General features: G+C 36.5%; 1 protein-coding gene across 1 annotated transcript; it reads right to left on the bottom strand.

Moving 5' to 3' along the window:
• Positions 1-10,162: 10,162 nt before the first annotated feature.
• On the bottom strand, positions 10,163-15,233 carry LOC104594273 (Rubisco methyltransferase family protein). The gene is made up of 12 exons (XM_010254497.3): positions 14,787-15,233; positions 14,083-14,246; positions 13,884-13,967; positions 13,645-13,702; positions 13,326-13,379; positions 13,047-13,118; positions 12,843-12,923; positions 12,121-12,293; positions 11,782-11,884; positions 11,160-11,291; positions 10,790-10,912; positions 10,163-10,426 (listed from the first exon to the last, which is right to left on the bottom strand). The coding sequence occupies exons 1-12, from the start codon at positions 15,162-15,164 to the stop codon at positions 10,340-10,342; spliced, it is 1,509 nt and encodes a 502-aa protein (XP_010252799.1). The 5' UTR covers positions 15,165-15,233; the 3' UTR covers positions 10,163-10,339.
• Between the last annotated feature and the right edge of the window lie 3,269 nt (positions 15,234-18,502).

The following is an 18,502-nucleotide window of genomic DNA, read 5'->3' as shown; positions in this document are numbered from 1 at the left end:
TTGGTACTTGTCCTCGACGGTGGCAACTGCCTTCTAGGACTTCTCCCACTCCTTCTAGAGCTTCTCCTCGGCGGACCTCTTCTCCCTCTCCGCCCTGTCAATGCGAGACATGGCCAGCCTTGTTCAGTCCCCCAAACCGACAAAATGTAGACAGGCCTGCAATAAAACCAGTTAGCAAATGAAAGGGTAGGTAGAGAAGGAAACACAAAGCCAAAGAGCATCTTACCTCAGCCAAGTGGTACATATCCTCATCATTGATGGCCTTGGGGTCACTCTATAGTAGGCAGTAGAAGTCCCTCGGCAGGATGGCCTCGCTCACCAGCTCCTGGATAACCCCCTCGTCTTGAATGGAGTCCCCCTCTCGGAGCTGCCACTGCAAGCGGAAGATTTTCTTGGCCCCCTCGACTCTCCCGGGGAGCCCTTGTTCTGATGGAGGGGCTGATGAAGGCCCAGATGGGCGCTCCCCGGGCGTGGACCTCCATACCACCTCCTCGGCTTACTTCTTTGTATTGGCCACCTTCTGCGGCAGCTCCTCCCTCGGCGTACCCCCTATGGGCCTCTTCTTACCCGCTTCGATGGCGGGCTTCTTTAGTGGCTCTGTTTGTTTTTTGGCCCCATCTGAGCGCCTCTTCACCCCACCAGCAACTTCCGGGGGTGCCACCATCGGTTGCTTCCCCTTAGCGGGGACCTGCGGATTTCCCCCCTTCGTCGGGGTAGGGGGGCAGCCTCATCGCCAGACCTCTTCGGCATTTGCCCTCTGGATTTCTTTCCGGCCAACTTCACCCGGGCCTTCTCCAACAAGCGCTACTTGGCATCCATGGGCACTTCTGCGAACTAGGGGGACCTCTCCTACTAAGGGGGTTGGGCTAATCCCAGTGAAGACTAGGGGGACCTCCTCCTCCACCAACAGTTTCACCTGGAATGTCCCCATCACAAGCAGGTGAGCTACAGCTGCAGCCTCTTCATCTCGGAGCGGTGGGGGACATCTCTCGACGACGACGCAGGCCTCCCCCTAGTCAAACCTGAACTGCCAACCTTCGGGGCATGAGACATAGAAGACTTGTCCTTTCACTCGAGGACAACGAAGGGTTATGCACAAGCTTCCCCCTCATCGGGTGGAAGCAATACATGTTGGCCTCGAAAGCATGCTTACTCAGCGCGAACATCGCACGGAACAGCCTCAACGTCCACTCCACACCCTTAAAGAAGGGAGGGGAAACCTAAGGCCAAACTCCAAAAAATACTGGTAGGCACAGATTTCCCCCTCCTCGGGAGTCCAGGGCCGATCTCCCACATCAAGGACTCTCAAGTCATAAGACCGGGGTATGTGGAACCTCCTCGCCAAGGATTTGACCTGGCTCACGTCTAAGGAGCTGTCAAACTCCGAATGCAAAACACCAGCGTCAGCCACCCTTTGAGCAGCACTCCCTCCCTCCATTCCGGCGACGACTTCCACAGCATCCTCCTCGGAGAGAGGAGACCCTTCGGGTTCCCTTAGCGACTCTGACACAGCGCTTTCATGGGGAGAACCCACCATTCAACTTGAAAGAGAGCTGACCGCTGCAACTCTTCTACTGCCTGTGATCCCGTGTCTCACCATTTTCTCTTTCCATCCTGTTATTTTTCTCAAAACATATATATGAAAACGAAATTAATCGGGAATATTCAAAAATTTTCATACCTTTCTCGAGAATGAAACGGAGGTTTACAGGAAAGTTGGCTGTTTGGAGGGAAAAATGAGACCAAAAAAAAATGCTCCAATGCTCGTATTATAAAAGTAGAAATGGTCCAATTCACGGTGAATTGTTAAATCATTAATGATTATTTCTTTGTAAAAGTAATGTAATTTTAGATGAGGTGGTATATTTCTTTGGACTGTTTTTTGATAAATGACAAACATGTTCAGTCATTAACTACGAAAGAACAAAAGAGAATAGTTCATCCCCTAGCTGGTTTGTTTCAAGTGGCTCAATTGGTATGGTAGCTAGTTTGTTTCAGCAGAGATGTAATTCGATTTTCACAATCACCGACTTTGGTGAAAGGGTTATTACAGTAGTGTTGTACTATTCAGACGACCCCTATGGGGGATTTTGGCATCACAAAAATACTAAAAAATCCCAGTTCTTACAAAAATACAAATGTGCATCCATTGTACTATGGTTTTCAAAATCGGACTGTATTGGACAGTTGGACTGAAAAAATTGGGAACCGGTCACCTGACTGGTTCTGTTTTTCCCCAAAATCAGAATTTTGTCAAAAAAAACATTGATTTGGTCAACAAATTGTTGATTCAGGCATTCGAACTGTTCAATGGTTTTGACCGTTTTTTATTTTTTTTTAATTTTTTCATTTTTTTGTCAGAATGGGTCGTCCATTCGATTTGAACGGTCGAACCATTTGACCCGGAAGCCAAACCCCTGACCAGTTCATTGTCCAATTCGATTTTAAAAACCTTACATTGTACCCTCTTTAGAGAGTTGCAGAATTCCTTATTTTGAGATCTTCTATTTGACTAGACATAATCAATGAAGTTGTTTATATTTTAAATTTTTATTTTTTAAACTGTGATAAGTAGACTGCATTCCACATCAAAATTCTAAATTCTACTGTAAGCTTACAACAATTCAAAATTTTAAACACCTTCACCTAAATACCAATACTCTATTGGCATCAATTCCAAGCTGACACCTACCCTAACTGTAGGGTGGAGTTAAGATTTGTGGGTATGGGCTGAACAGTAACAACCCCTCTAACTTTTATAGCTTTGTTTATTTTAATGATTCAATCTTTTAAATGTCAAAATAAAGTAAACACTGAAAGACAAAGTTTAACCAGTTGTCCATCCCCTCGCACGTTTAACCACTATTTTCACACACGTGTGTGGGCGAGTAACATGATTGAATCATGAATGTGATTGGTAATGCAGCACAAAATGTAGCTGCATAAGCTGCGAATTGCAGGAAATCTGAACTCGATTTTAATTCTTTATGCCACTCTGTTTTGAAGGGTTTCTGTATTGATTGAGTTGCATTGTCTAAACTACTTCCAACCGTATATTAGGATTTTTTTTCGTATTTATCATGAGAGATGTTTTCGATACATGGTTGATTATGCATGTAGGGTGCATGAAGAGCACGAAATGCAAAGTTTTTAAAATCGAATTGAACAATAAACTGGTTAGGGGTCTAGTTTCTGGGTCGAATGGTCCATTCTGACAAAAATTAAAAAAACAAAAAATGACCAAAACTGCTGAACTTCAACTGCCCAGATCAACAGTTTGCTAACCAAATCAACATTTTTTAACAAAATAACGATTTTAGGATAAAATGAAACTGATCACCTAACTAATTCCCGGTTTTTCCGATACGACCGTCCCATCCAGTCACGATTTTAAAACCATGGCGAAATGTAAGGAACCCATGCGAATTCGCCAGAAGGCACTACACGAAAACCCTCGCAAACAGACACTGAATGACTGAAGTATTGTACAGGAAACTTGACTCAATTTTCGTATTTCTGAACTCATTGACCCCAATGGTAGAGGCTGAAGACTGAAAGACACTTTGATAGGGAAATTAATCCCTCACGGCAAGCTCAGTCATCCGGCGCTTATATGGCGTTCGGGAATGTCTATAAGCAATTAAGCATACATCTGAGGATACATTTGTTCCTTTGGAGTTGCATGAGAATAACCATCTCTATGTGGCACAGTTGGCCCTGTTTGGTTCGGAGAAATAAGGGTTTAGAATTGGAATAGAAATGGGCTATTCCGATTCTAACTGTTTTTGTGAGACAAATAAGTAATTAAACATTGGAATAATCTAAATCGATTTGATAGTATAATTTTATTTATATTTATAAGATGGCTATTTTACATTAACTAATGTTAAACTGATCAATATAAAATGGAATTTGTTTTGTTTGACAAAAAAAAAAATAGGAGAGTCCAAAACCTGTTGAAATAGCATTCCCCCATTTGAAGGAATGGCCATCCTTGCCCCTCCCTTAGGAATGAAATCCCATTTCTGCTAATTTCAATTCTTATTTTTCTATTCCTATCTGAACCAGAATATGGGAATAGAGCATTCAAATTCCAATTCTAAAGAATTTTGATTCCAATTCCAACTACGAAGGATGGAACCGGGAGACTGAAATATTGCATCTCCTATTTTTCTCTTGCCCAGATGCCAGAGTTAGTTGGTTTGTCTCTTCCGTGGGTGGAGACTGAGAGCCCAAGAGAGGAGGGAAAGATTGAAGTGCTCTCTATTGTTGTGGCATCTGTGGAAGGCTCACTGTAAGGCTGCTACTCTAGAGGGAGCTGATTTTGATCCTCATTGATTGGTGAAATGGAACTCATACTCAAATTAGTGGTATCGGCGAGGGAGTTGCCCCTTCAACCCTCCCTACAATTGTCACTCGGGGTCTGGTTTCTTTGCCTATCCAATGGGAACTAAGGTTCTAAATATCGATACGGGCCGATATATCGGTAGAACGTATTGATCTGTGTTGATGCTTTTTTTATGTTTTACTTATTTTTTAGAAAATCGATTCAGAGGGGTTGATTTAAGGCCCAACTACTTTCTGAACTAATGGCTAACCTGATACAATCACTATAACAGCATATCAGAAAGCCACAAGCATGATACATATCGATGAATATGAACCAATACGTATCAATACTTTGAACCTCTGGTGTCGGAGTCATTATCCACCTCGGGATATCAAACTGATGTCACAATAATCTGTGGTTGATCCTAACAGAAGAGAAGTGAATGAACGAAAGACTCATCTTCAAAGAAACTGTTTGGTGAGTTTTATCAAATTGTATTTGTAAAACATAATGGGTGTATGTTACATTCAAAATTAAATTGAAAAATTGAACCTGAAAGTAACAACAATAGGATGTGATAAGGTGCTGGAAGTCAAATGGTTAATAACAACTCAATAGGATGAGATGACAAGACAAGCCTATCTTATCGTAACAGATCCACCAAGAAAACAAAAAAAATAAAAAATAAAAAATAAAGGCGCTGTGGTTGAATGCAAGGCGCTTTCTCTGTTTGGAGGTATTAAGCTGGGTTTGGACTTGGAATTATTGGTTGCCATTTTTGAGGGAGACGTGCTCACCGTTTTTCAGTCCCTAAGGAGGAATCCTGTAATCCTCAGTGGCATATTGAAAGTATCATCGGCAAAACATGCCCTTTATGTTTCTCATGTGTATACACCTGATCTGAGTCCCTGATTTTCTTTTCAGTGTTATTCATCGTGTGATGTATACTGAGTAGATTAATTAAGGCCATGTTTCAGAGTGTTTATGTTAAAAATAAGTGTTTATTGAATAAGTACTTAAAAACAAGTGTTTATTTGAATAAATATTTATTTGCATTTGGTATCAACTTTTTCAAGTGCTTATTTTAAAAAGAGTAAATTTTTAAACTACCCTTATGGTTTAGCTAATTGACTAAGTATATCTTTACTGTTTCACTATTATCTAACGCTATCCCTACTATTCCTGACAATTGATTAGATATATCCTTACCGTTAGCATCCGTTAATATTCCATCATAATTCGTATATACGTGATGTATATTTTTTTAAACCCAATTTTACCCTTATCTTTTTCCTTTCAGCAACGGTGAAAGCCCCCCCCCCCCTCCCCTCTCTCTCTCTCTCTCAATTCTGGACCTCCGACCCAACACCCCTATTTTTCCCATAACATCAGTCCAGCTTGTTGATCTTCATGGTTACACCGATTAACTACAGTCTCATGCCAACATCACTTCCCCCGTTCAAATCCTACCTAAAATACAATCTTAGACTGGCCTTCATCGAATTCATCAAGCCCGTCTTCCCTCTTTGAAAGGAGGGGATCCCCTATTCGTCAAACTCCGTCACGGCGTCGGCAATGGAACAACGTCAATCGTAACAAAGGTCATCTATGTATTGCTTTTGAGTGTGACCCATCCTAGAAGCATTGTCTCCCTCCTTCTCGTTATCCTCCTGGACGTAATCCACGACCACCATGGTCATTCAAAGACAAAAAATGCTATGACAGCAATCGATTGAGATCTCTCCTCTTGCAGTGAATGAATTCAGGTCGTTATCCTCCTGAGATAGGATTGTTGTGTATAGGGGAGGTGGAGAGGGAGAATGAAGAGGGGAAGGGGGTGGAGGAAGAAGAATAGGCGGTGTTGTCCTCGTAGTTGTCAAGGCGTCGCATAGGCGACTAGGCGCCCTTGGCTGGGTGCCTCACCCAAATGCCTTGACTTTTAGAAACTAGGCACCCGCCTAGGCGACAAAAATGACAAGGCGGGCGCCTTTTATAATATCATTTATATTGTTGTATCTTATTAATGTATGTGTTAATACATTTTACTATATGCTATATATATATATATATATATATATATATCAATTATATTTTGTTTTGTTGTTTTATTATTGAAATTTAAAAGATCAAAGGGTTTTGAGAAGAGAAAAAGAAAGAAAGAAAGAAAGAAAAGAAAGGGAAAAGAAACAATAGAATAATAAAGTTCTTTTTTTCTATTCTCTCTCTAATTAAATAAAACAGAAACTCCATCCTTGGTTTTTTTCTATTTTACTTTTCATCTTGAATATTTATCACATAAAGTTAATAACCTTCTTTAGTTGCTAATTAATATAAATTTGCTCTATTAAATACTTATTATAGTAGTATTATTTTTGAAAATAATGAAATTAATATATGTAAAATATTTTTATCTTTTAGATGCAATGATTTGCCACATTTTTAGAGGAAATTTAATGTTCTTAATAAAGAGAATTGTTATTTTTCAATTAACATATATGTTGAATTATATATAAAATTAGGAAACTAGCCAAAAGTCAATTTTTCATATTATAAAATTTTTATCGCCTAGGCGACTAGGCACCCCAGTGTCACCCAGAATCACCTAGACGCCTTAAAAACTACGGTTGTTCCCACTATTAGATTAAATGAAAGGCATCCAGGTTGGTGGGGTTTTCATCAACTGGGTTATTAGAATATCATCTTCATCGTCGTCATAAATCATCCCATTCCTCTTCCATGAGTGGTGCCCCATACTGTTCGGCCACACCCACTCCTGTAAATCTTACAGAGAGCATATGGCCCACTCTTCTTGAAACTCTGACAGATAGCATAAGATTCTTGTAACCAAAAGAGAAGAACAATCAGGATTTAGAAATATAAAAGAAACAAAACAAGAGCTCCCAACCAAAACAAAAGTGTAAACTCAGTGATGTAAAAACCTCAAAATACGCTTGGCATTTCTTGAGCTCCTCATCATCCATGGTATATTCATGCATCACCCAGTCGGTTCATTGACTACTCAGAGCCCGATCCTTATGGAAAACCAAGAGCTTTTTCACGCCTACAGTCCGAGAGTTCGAAATAATGTCGCACACCTTTCCTGTTACTTTCCAGTAACCATTCACAGTCTCCCGATTGGATCTCGGACTGTTGTACTTTTTGTCTCTACGACTGAAGAAGTACCATTGTCTATCCCTACTCTTCAACATGGATTGCGGATTGCGGTACATTTTTCAACACCCACGGCCCACCCATTCATTCATTCAATTGAACGGAAGTTTCCAACCATCGTAACCCGTCCTGAACAGATACAGATAATAGATCTAGTAGGTACAGAACCTCAGATGGGATTGTATAGAGGGGAGGTGGAGAGGGAGAACGAAGAGGGGAAGGGGGTGGAGGAAGAAGATCACTGTCATTGCTGGAAGTTGCAACAGCGGCGGTGATTTTGATCGATGAAGACCATACTGGACTTGGACAATGAAGACCAGACTCAGGAAAATGAAGAACAGGAGGAACTTCTAATTTGACTTAAGGGCAAAATAGACATATCAGCCCTTCTGTCAATATTTTAAGGACAATGGTAATTTTCTGAAATAGTAAGGATAGCATTAGACAATAATCAAATAGTAGGGATATACTTAGTCAATTAGCTAGGGTAGTTTAAGAAATTTATCCTTTTAAAAAATAAGCACTTATTTCAAATTGGAAGTTTGGTACTCTTTTTCTCCAATAAGCATTTGTGACTAGTTTGCCCTTCATTTTCTTTCAAATTTTCAAAATATACCCTTACGAAAGTACTTTTATTAAATTACTTTTATAAAAACACTTTTATGAAAAGTACTTTTACACGAAAGCACTTTTATGAAAACACTGGTAAAAGTACTTTTATAAAAGTACTTTTTCAAAAGCACTTTTACAAAAGTAATTTTATGAAAGCAATTTAATAAGAGCATTTTTACAAAAACGCTTTTATAAAAGCACTTTTACAAAAGTACTTTTATAAAAGCACTTATGTGAAAGTACTTTTATAAAATTCAACTAGGGATATTTATAAGGGATAATTTTATAAAAAAAAAAAAAAACTGGAAATTTGGGCTTAAAAAATAAGCCCTTATTTTTAAAACAAGCACTTATTTCAAGCTTATTTCCCAAACACCAATAAGTGCTTAATGGTGTGGTCCCAGCCCAAATAAGAACTTAGTTTTAGGCACTCCCTAAGTTGAATGAAATATGTCTATCTAGCTTAAAAGAGGAAAAAAATGTTATCCTCTCCAGGTTCAGCATCTAATTATCAAGGAGGGAACTCACTTTAATAAGGAGGGTATTCTCCTCTCTCCCTATCTACTTAATATCCTATCTATGTAGAAGTCACTGTGGACAATTGCCCCCACTGATATTTGAAAATGTTCTTATATAATTACGAAAATTATGAAGAAATTTGAATTTTTTTACAATTGCCCCCACTCAAATAAAATAATAGGGGGTCAAATAAAATTAAATTTGGCTTCTTAATTATATGAGGTTATTTTCTTAGAGGCGAATAGGTAAGAAATAGGAAAAAATATAAAAGAGTGACACCTAAGTCTCTATTCCATATTGACCAAGTTATGGGGCCATTTTTTCCATGTCACACCCCTCGACAATTCAATCTCATCTCACTACTTCGTCTCCTCAAACCTAGAGATGGCAATTTTCCTTATCCCCATTGGGTATCCATCCTCACAGCTTGGTACCCTACCCCCCACTGATCAAAGGTCCTAGATCCGCCACTGAATGTCCTTATACCCAATCCCAATCATATGGATACTCGGTGTGGAAACGGATTGAAAAACGCCAGTCTATTATTGAGCAAAGAAGTTGAGTATGAAGTGGGAAAGGAACAAAAGTTAAGTTCTAGGACTGCTGGTGTGGGGATCAGCTCTTGATGGAAGAGTTCCCAGAACTTTTTGCAACAGCAGTTGACAAGGATGCGTGAGTGGCTGATTACATGCAGGCCTCAAATGGTGGGGTATGGAACCTACTTTTTAGAAGAGCATTGAAGGATCGGGAGTTGGAGGCCTGATATACAAACTCTAAAGCTTGCAAATTGACACTACCATGAAAGACAGTGTGACTGGAAGAAAAATCAGGGCAGTTTTCTGTAAAATCTTTTTATAACATATTAACCAAGGAAGAGGAGCAAGGCTTTCCTATAGGTATAATCTGGTGCAAATATATTCTCTCAAAGGTAGTTTTTTCGCCTGGTCTGCCTACTTGAATAAAATCCTTACTAAGGATAACTTGTCAACGAGAGGAATGGTGATTGATTCAGAAGAAAGTATCCTCCGAAATAGGGTGGAAAAGTCGGTAAATCATTGCTTTCGCATTGCAATTTCACTTACAGCATCTCAGTGAGAATTTTCAAGATCTTTGCCTTCAAGGGATGTTTCTCAGCATCAGTAGAAGACTTCGTGAAAAGTTGGTGGATCAAGGGATTAATCAAAAAGGAAAAAGTCATCTGGCAAATGATTCCAGGAGCAGTGTTCTGGTTATCTGGCAAGAAAGGAATTTAAGGGTATTTCAGAACAAAAGTTGTCAAATGGAGGCGTAGCAGGAGTTAGTGGGCAAACTGTTCTCCTGGTTATCGGCTCAAATACGACTGGAAAGATCAAATTATAGCTCTCTTCTTGAGTTTGAAAATCTTTTTGTAAACACAAGGGATAGTGGTCTAATTTTATTTTTGGTTTACTGTTTGTACAGCCTCTGATTGTACAGAGGCCTCACTTTTTATTCTAATGAAATCATACTTTACCTCTTCTCAAAAAAAAAAAAAAGATCAGGGAGGGAACATTTCTTTACAAAATATAAGATTTAATAAAAGCTACTTTACTAATCCCAGAACATATTATATGTTCAGTAACCCCACTCACCCACACACATACTCAAAAAAACTTTCAAGTAAAACAACAGGAAATGAACTGTAGTCAACCCAATTTCATATAAACAACTTTCACATAAATTTCTTAATCATTGAAAAAGCTTCCTGAAACCATCAAATATCCGAAGGGCCCTCAATTCGCCACTCCTCATGTCCCTCAATCTTCTCCTTAATATCTGGGTTAGTTCAGATAAAACATCATAAGCATTCATCATGGAAAAATAACAGTTATATATACAAAAATGAACAAAAGAAATAAGAGATAACTCATGAAAAGGAATTCTACTTATATCATCAACATAACAAGGGAAAAATGAGCTATTTTAGTTAACCAATCTGCTACATTGTTGGCTTCTCTAGAGGTGTCAGTATACCATATCTTATATTGTAAGCATGCAAATGACTTTCTAGGTTAGACACTGATTTACCTTGTATATTATTATGATTTCAAACTTGTAACAAAAATTGGTTATTTGTCTCCATCAGGAAGAAATTATAATTACAGAAAATAGAGCATGTTACAAACTATAAAACCTTACATATTGGGTGCGAAATAGAATCCTACGCTCACTAGTACACAGGTCCACAGCTAACTGCTTCAAAAACAATTTCCGGTTCACTTGTTTTGGAGATGCCACATCTATATCAATAGACCCGCTTCCCTGGGAATGTGAAAAAAATAAAATCAATATAAAGAAATTGCAGCAGATAGCGTCATAGAAAGCTATGCATATAAAGCATAAACCTCAGTAGTCAAAACAAACATGCCCATAAAACATGGCTAACCAGACCTGAATTTTTATGAACATTCTTTTCATATATGTGGAACATCAATTTGACCAGTTCAACCAGAAAGACATAACTTTCCAACAAATAATTTCTGTTTGATAACCGAAACAGATTCTATACCTGAAGGAATTTGTTGTACTTTGATATGCTTGATTCACAACTACCTAAAATAAATTGCAGGGCTTGCTCCTCTATCTCTGGATATCTGATGTCCTTCTTAGACGTGCTTTTATTTGAGGCTACCGCAGCCATCTGAAGCAGAATTTCATTAAAGACTTGTAAAACACAATACACCTGTTAATTTCATGAAAGACTTGCAAAATTTCATGAAAGTAATAACACTTTCTGGTAACCTATATATCTTTGAATGCATATACTAATTTTACATTATGGACATCATCAAGGTTTGAAATTTCGATACATATGGGACTGTATCAGCCGATACATATCATATCGGGAGCCTCCCGATACGCCCCTACAGGGGGTGTTTCGGGGCCTTGACCAGTTCAGAGGGGGACGGACCTTAAACAGGCCCCTCTCTGAACCAGATTTGAAAAAATACTAAAATATATATATATATATATATATATATATATATATATATATCGATACTGCCCGATACGCCTCTACCGGCGATTCGGGCGTATTGATATTTTGAACCTTGGACATCATAGATAACAAAGAAGTTAATTAGCCACTTGAGAATGTTAAACAAACAGCAAAAAACAAATGTTGCACAAACCTCTTCAAATTGTGCACGCATACTTGGGGGGCTGACTACTAGGTATGCATATGCCATTAGTTCCAAAGGCCAGCCAGTGATTTGCAGAGGAAACCGCTGTGACCTGCTTAAAAAATGGAATACATGTAACCATTACAAAATGTGCAAATTTGAGTGGCAGCAACCAGGATAACATAAATTCCTCTAAAGGGTAAAAGTGTAAAACCAGATCATAGTAATGATGTTTGTAATTTCATGATAGGTGATAAGATAGAAATTAAAGAACAAAGTGACCGATGATAATCTATAACAGAATCTCAAACTAGCAGATAAGACTCATTCAGTAAGCTAGGTACTCACACTGACAGCCCATGCTTGCGTAAGGCTTCTGACTTCTCCCTGTAACATTTATCAGACTTGTTAAGTGACAAAGGCAACTCAACCATGTCATTTGGGTTGGTTCCCTCCCTTGGAACAAATCCATATGATAGTAGTAGCTCTCCATTTGATTTCTTGCCATATGAAATAAAAACCTGAGATATAAATTATGTAGACAGTTAGACATGCTGAAATTATATCCCTACTAAAAGAAGCTTAAAGACATAAAAGTAATTATTCTTAATATTAAGTCATCGTTACACAGTGAAACAAACAAAAATTGATGACAGCACATTACATGAGTGCTGCTCAACCAAAAGTTTTACAATTTCAGTCATCACATAAGCCCAGACGCTACAAGGACCAATCCAGAATTTGGACAACTTCCCTTTCATGGACGTTCTAGCCTTCTAGGCCTACAGTCGATTAAAGCTAATTTGACCCTCTAATGCAGCTTTCATTGATGTTGCAGATCCCAAATTTTATTCAGATAATGCGAAATGTTTAAAAAAAATGAATTCCTACAATTTATTAAAAGACTATAGACCAAATCACTCAAAAAAATTCAAAGAAGAAAAAAAATCAGATAGATTGGAAGTCTCAGAAACATCTTCTTAAGAGTTAAGGTTTTTATTTAATTAGCATTAGCATTCGTAAATCCACAGCACCAACCTACAAGCATGGTAGATAGTTTCTGGTTTTACCTGCTCACCTGGCTGATATGGCTGATCAGTTGTGAAAACAATTCCCTGTGAAGATTTATCATAATCCAAATATGTCTCCACCTAGAACAGTCAGGTGCAGACATCCATTATTAGTGTTTGGACCATATATTGGTTACATGAAATCTCTAGTAATAAATGTGTCATTTTTCCCAAGAAGATAACAATTTACTGCAATGAAAATACCTCACAATTATGATTAAGCATATCTGCCCAAGGGACTAACGCAACCCTTCCATCCATTGAGGGCAACCGGACCTGAGATAACAGGAAATAACAAATCTATTCACCATTCATATAAGCCAATTATTTTCCTTGAATGGTCCACATGAAACCTTTGACCTTTAAAACTTTAATGCAGCCAAAATTTGGTAAGATATAATGTTAATATTGTGATGGTATTAGTATACCTGAAGATATGTATGTATAAAGAATAATCATGTAGACAGTAATGATTTTACTTACCAATCGTGAGAAGAGAATACCAAATGACCATTTGAATGTCTCCATATTAAATACCTGAATATATATTCATTTGTAAGTTGATAATGAAACCTTGAAAGTAGGAATAGAGATTCATGGCAGTTCAATTATTGTGCACAGTTAAAGGAAAACAAGTTCCAGTTTCATACATTCATATTGGTATAGCAATTATTTTGTCCCCCTCTAAATTAGATTCCTTCGATTTTCTAAATAAGAAGGGCAGATTGAAGGAAACATGCAAGTTTCAAGGTATTGGGCATAAATCAAGAAAACCAGCGCCTTAAAGTGAACAGAGTAGCACCTCCTCAGGAAATAAATGAGGATACTTGGAAAATATCCTAAGCCGTAGATCATTGTACCTGAAGACACAAACAGAGACAACGTTCAATTATGACAAGCCATGAAAAGGTAAACTATGCGCAGCTCAACATAAAAAGAGAATTAAAGTTTTTTTTATCAGCAGAAGAAGCTAGAACCCTAAAATCAAGTGCATAAGCAAATAACTGAGAATGAATATTGAACAGGAAAGGAAATGCATACGTTCCAGTAACATCAGTAATCCTTTCAATTGCTCGCTCCCTGATTTGTGAGGCTACCAAATATGTGTCTAACTCTGAGCGTGTCCTGAAATGATATATAGAGGCTGTAGGGGAAAAACTGAGAGTAGACCCTTCTGTAATGGTAGAAGAAAAACTTTGAGGTGCGCCCCCATGTAATTTAGTTAAGGTACAAGAGCTACCAGTACAAAAGTGAGTATGGTTGTCGAGGTAAGGCTGAGATATAATTGCTCCATCTTGAAGACTTCATTATACTTGCTTCACTGATTAGGTACGTTGCAAGCAATGGCCAATCTGGCACAAAATTTCTTTTTAAAACTTCACCAACTTCCGGACAGCTCCACTCCTAACACCCAAGAAAGGAAAATAAGGATAGTTGTCTCATAAACAATGCGGATATCGTTTCTGAAAAGTCATGAACACATCAAAACTCAGATACATTTACTTGTTAAAAGCATCGAAGTAATGTGATATAATGACTTCTCTACTTACTCCAGTAATCGACTCTATAAACTAATATGGATTTATGAACCACTAAATGCATGCTATAGTAGTCCAGCATAGAATCATGTGTGATACAAGCATCCCATAAACCTATCAGACCATAATTTTCAGACCACGGAGCTAATTCTTAAATTTTCCATAGTCCAAAGGTCTGTAAAGTTGAAAACACGCCTAGACGTACAAATATGAATCAAATCCTAACTTTTAATCTAGTTAGTCATTTCAATTAGTGATCCCAACGTCAGCATCTCCTATAATACGAAAAGAAGGGGAAAAAAAAAGGAAAAGCAATTCAAAATGTTCTGGCGTTATAATCTAACTCGAGACTCTGGCTAGGAAGAGCACTCATGACTTTCGCTTCCCATCTTGAAATATATCTTACCGAGTCTGCCGTGATAACAAGAGATGGAGGTATAAAGAGCAGTTTCTCCCCCTTTCTTATGTTCTTGAGAGCAACTAGGCCTCTCTCTCCGATATCTACTTTTTCGATGGCCATTTTCTGAGGCGGGAGACCAGATTCAGATAACCATTTCTGCAAAGCTGATGCATTCTCCAGTGAGTCGACGTCACAACCCCAAGGAATTTTCTGGCTTACGCTTACCAAGGCCCTCGTGCTGTCATTGGATGTCGCGGAGATAGAGCAACGAATTGAATTCCTATCGCGGGCCGTTGGCAAAGCAGAAGTTCTTCGCGACGGAGAAGGGTTTTGTGAGAAATGTGGGATAAGTGTGGTGTAGAGTGATGTAGAAGCTTCGGCCATGGATGCACGGAGAGAGAAAGGGGCAGAGAGATGCAGGAGGAAAACGTTATCTGACGAAAATGTGAGGTGAGGTTTTAAAAATCGGATCAAGCATCGGTATCGATATCGTATCACACAATTTGGATATCTATAATTTGTAAACTTATAAAAATAAAAAAAATATATAAAAGTATTAAGAAATATATATAAATTTCATAAATATTTTAGTTACATTAATTTTAAGGTCAAAATAATCATAAAAAAAATATAAATATATAAGAAATATATATTTTAATAATATATATTAAAAATATATTACAATTAATATAATAGGATGCATAGATATTATATTAATAATCCATTAACTAAGAGTCCAAGGCTCATATTATATAGATCTTTACAAATTACTATATGTATAAAATTATTATTATGTTCTCTTCAAGTGCAAGACAGAAAACATATGCAATTATTATATCAATTATTTTATATTTTACTATTTTTACTTTAGAACATTAACAATAAAAGTCAACTGAATATTAAATATTGAAATGTTTGATAAACAATATATTTTTTTTATAAATAATAAATATTTTATTATAAAATATAAATTAAAATATCAATTGATAATTTATAAAATATATAATCTTAACTTAAAATCTTTAATATCTATATATTAAAATTTTTAAAATGCATATCATATGTAAATTCATAATTTTTAATTACTAAAATAATTATTCCATTATTAACACTTTTATTTCAACAAATTTTATAAAATAAGAAATTATTTTTTATATAAATTTAAATTAGTGGATTTGATAGATTCAATATAATATTATATGCTTAAAAATTTTATTTTTTATAAATAATAAATATGCTATTATCTAGTGCAAATTAAAATATCAATTAATAATAAATATGTACAAATGTATGAATTTTAAGTACTAAAATAACTATTCTATTATTAATATTTTTATTTGTATAAATTTATTGAGAATAAAAAATCAATCTTTGATATAAATATAAAATTAGTAGAATTTTATTTCATTTATAATTATAAATATTAATTTTTAATATTGCATGTTTACAATAAAAATAATAAAATTAATTTATTTCACTTCACATCACAAATTAAAGGGTGGCTTAGTTGTTTAGACACTAAGCGCTTAGTATCTAATCACGCAAGGTGCATGTTTCTGTGTGTATCGACGCTATCCAGTATCATCTACTACGCGTACCAATACGATATGCCTTCGGATGTATCATATCGATATTATTCTAATCCATGATCTCACCGGAGGATGCACTTTATTTGTTTGTTTTTCTAGTTATTTAGTTGTTTTATCACTTTATAGCGGGTAAAAGGGTAGTTTAGGAATGTCGAATCAATATTGGCTATGCTACTTTAGGGCATCCAAGACATTCATTTAAGTGGATTTTCATCGAGGGTAAGATTTGTCCGTTGGATTAATATAATTCTCGTTTTCATTTTCGCCTGCAAATGTACTACCGTTAAAAAGGAATCCAATATAAAGAATGGTTGTGATCATAAGGGTTAAATAGTTTCTTGGCATTTCTTCTCACCGAACAATATGAAATTACGAATAAAATTTTTCAAAACCAAATTACCTTTATCAAAGTGAACACATCACTGAAGTATGAACAAAAACGCACATATTTCCTCAAAAATTCGTTGGGAGTTAAAAGTACAAATATAGGTTTTATACAAACTTTACATCATTTAAGTTTTTACTAAAATGGACAAAATGTTTAACCATCTAATCAAGCTACCAAAGACATGAAAAAAGCCAAAGACTTGTAGTGTTTGGTTCAATTGGCGTTTTCATAAACATTTTTATTGGTTTTGGCTATTTTGTGGGGCATTTTGAGTAACATCCTATAAAAGTATTTGCCACTTGAGCACAATAAACATTTTTCCTTTTGGACTGTGTGGTGGGGTGTTTCAAGCAACAACACCATAAACAATTCTAACCAACCAAAGGGTGGTTCGTCAGTATGTTAGCTAGTTTGCTCTAATATTGACGCAAAATGGATTCCTTCAACCACCAATTTGGGGAAAATGAGGGTTATTAGTGGTGTGTGGCACCAAATACCAAAAAAAAGCCCATAAAGTTGATGGAACGGTCTAGAATGTTCGCATATGTCTATAATGGCTGAATTTGAAATCCAATGGTTGATCTTGCGTGCAAATCAAATCTAGAGGCTCATATTATTTGATGACACATGACAAAAAGGAGAATCCCTCTTATTTGACACACGAGTTGCATTAAAATAGAAAATAATAAATATACATTTCATTTGAAAATATAATATTAGTAGAACAAAACCGAAGCATTGCTTCCCCAAATGCCTCAATGCACCAAAACCCAAACATTTATGTTTTCTGGTGTTTAATTGATAAACACCGAATCAAATAAATGCTAATGCCTATGTGGTGCTGACATGGCAGCGTTTTCTCGAAAAAAAAATGGCAATAGAACCAAATATCTTGTTAATCCACTCATTTGTGGTTTCAAATGTTATTAATAATTAATATATTATTAATTAATTAATAATTGTTTTATTGTTGTTTAATCATTTTAATAATTATTCTATAAGTTATTACATTTTTTACTCATTTCAAGTTATTTCACCTTTTGTATAGTAATTATTACCAATCATTTTATTGTCATTGGTAAAATTATCAATGGTCATATTTTCAAACTTGAACATTTAGATTTTGAAATCACAAATTTTACCTAGAGGTTTTTTGGTTTTTAGAGATTGGAGGTTAGTGCAACCAAACATCTTAGGCCTCATTATTGTTCTATGAGAATGTTTCTATTGTATTCCCGACGTACCCATGGAACAAGAATAGGTTTGGGAAGCAAAAAGTAAAAAACCACACGAAGTAGCCCAGATAGGAATAGAAACAAAGCTCCAAAATCATGATCCTAAGAAATGATGAATTTGTTATTTCTTAGCAATGCAAAACGATAATGCGTTGTCCCCGTTCATTGGTTTTATTTAAAATAGCAAACATGTGTGCACCTACCTCTTTCATGTGTTAAGAGGGGTATTTTAGTAATTTTGTATCAAAATAGAAATTGGGACGACGTTTTCATTTTCAAGCTTTTTTCCTATTGGTTTTCTTCCACCAATTTCGTTGACAAGGCATCAAAAGTAAAAAATGTTTTGGAGTTTGTTCTTTCTCCAACTATCTGCTGAGCAAGTAGCATTACTTTCACTTATTATTCTATTGCGAAGGTCTCATTTGGTTTGTAGGAATAGGGGTCTGAAATAAAAAATCGGAATGAGTTATTCTAATTCCAACTGTTTGGTTGGGTGGAACTGGAATCTCT

Source organism: Nelumbo nucifera, chromosome 1, assembly GCF_055504915.1.
Source record: "Nelumbo nucifera cultivar China Antique chromosome 1, China Antique-T2T, whole genome shotgun sequence".
In the NCBI taxonomy this organism is placed as follows: domain Eukaryota; kingdom Viridiplantae; phylum Streptophyta; class Magnoliopsida; order Proteales; family Nelumbonaceae; genus Nelumbo; species Nelumbo nucifera.
Note: the sequence above shows the minus strand (reverse complement) of the source record. Positions and strands in the feature narration are given on the sequence as shown.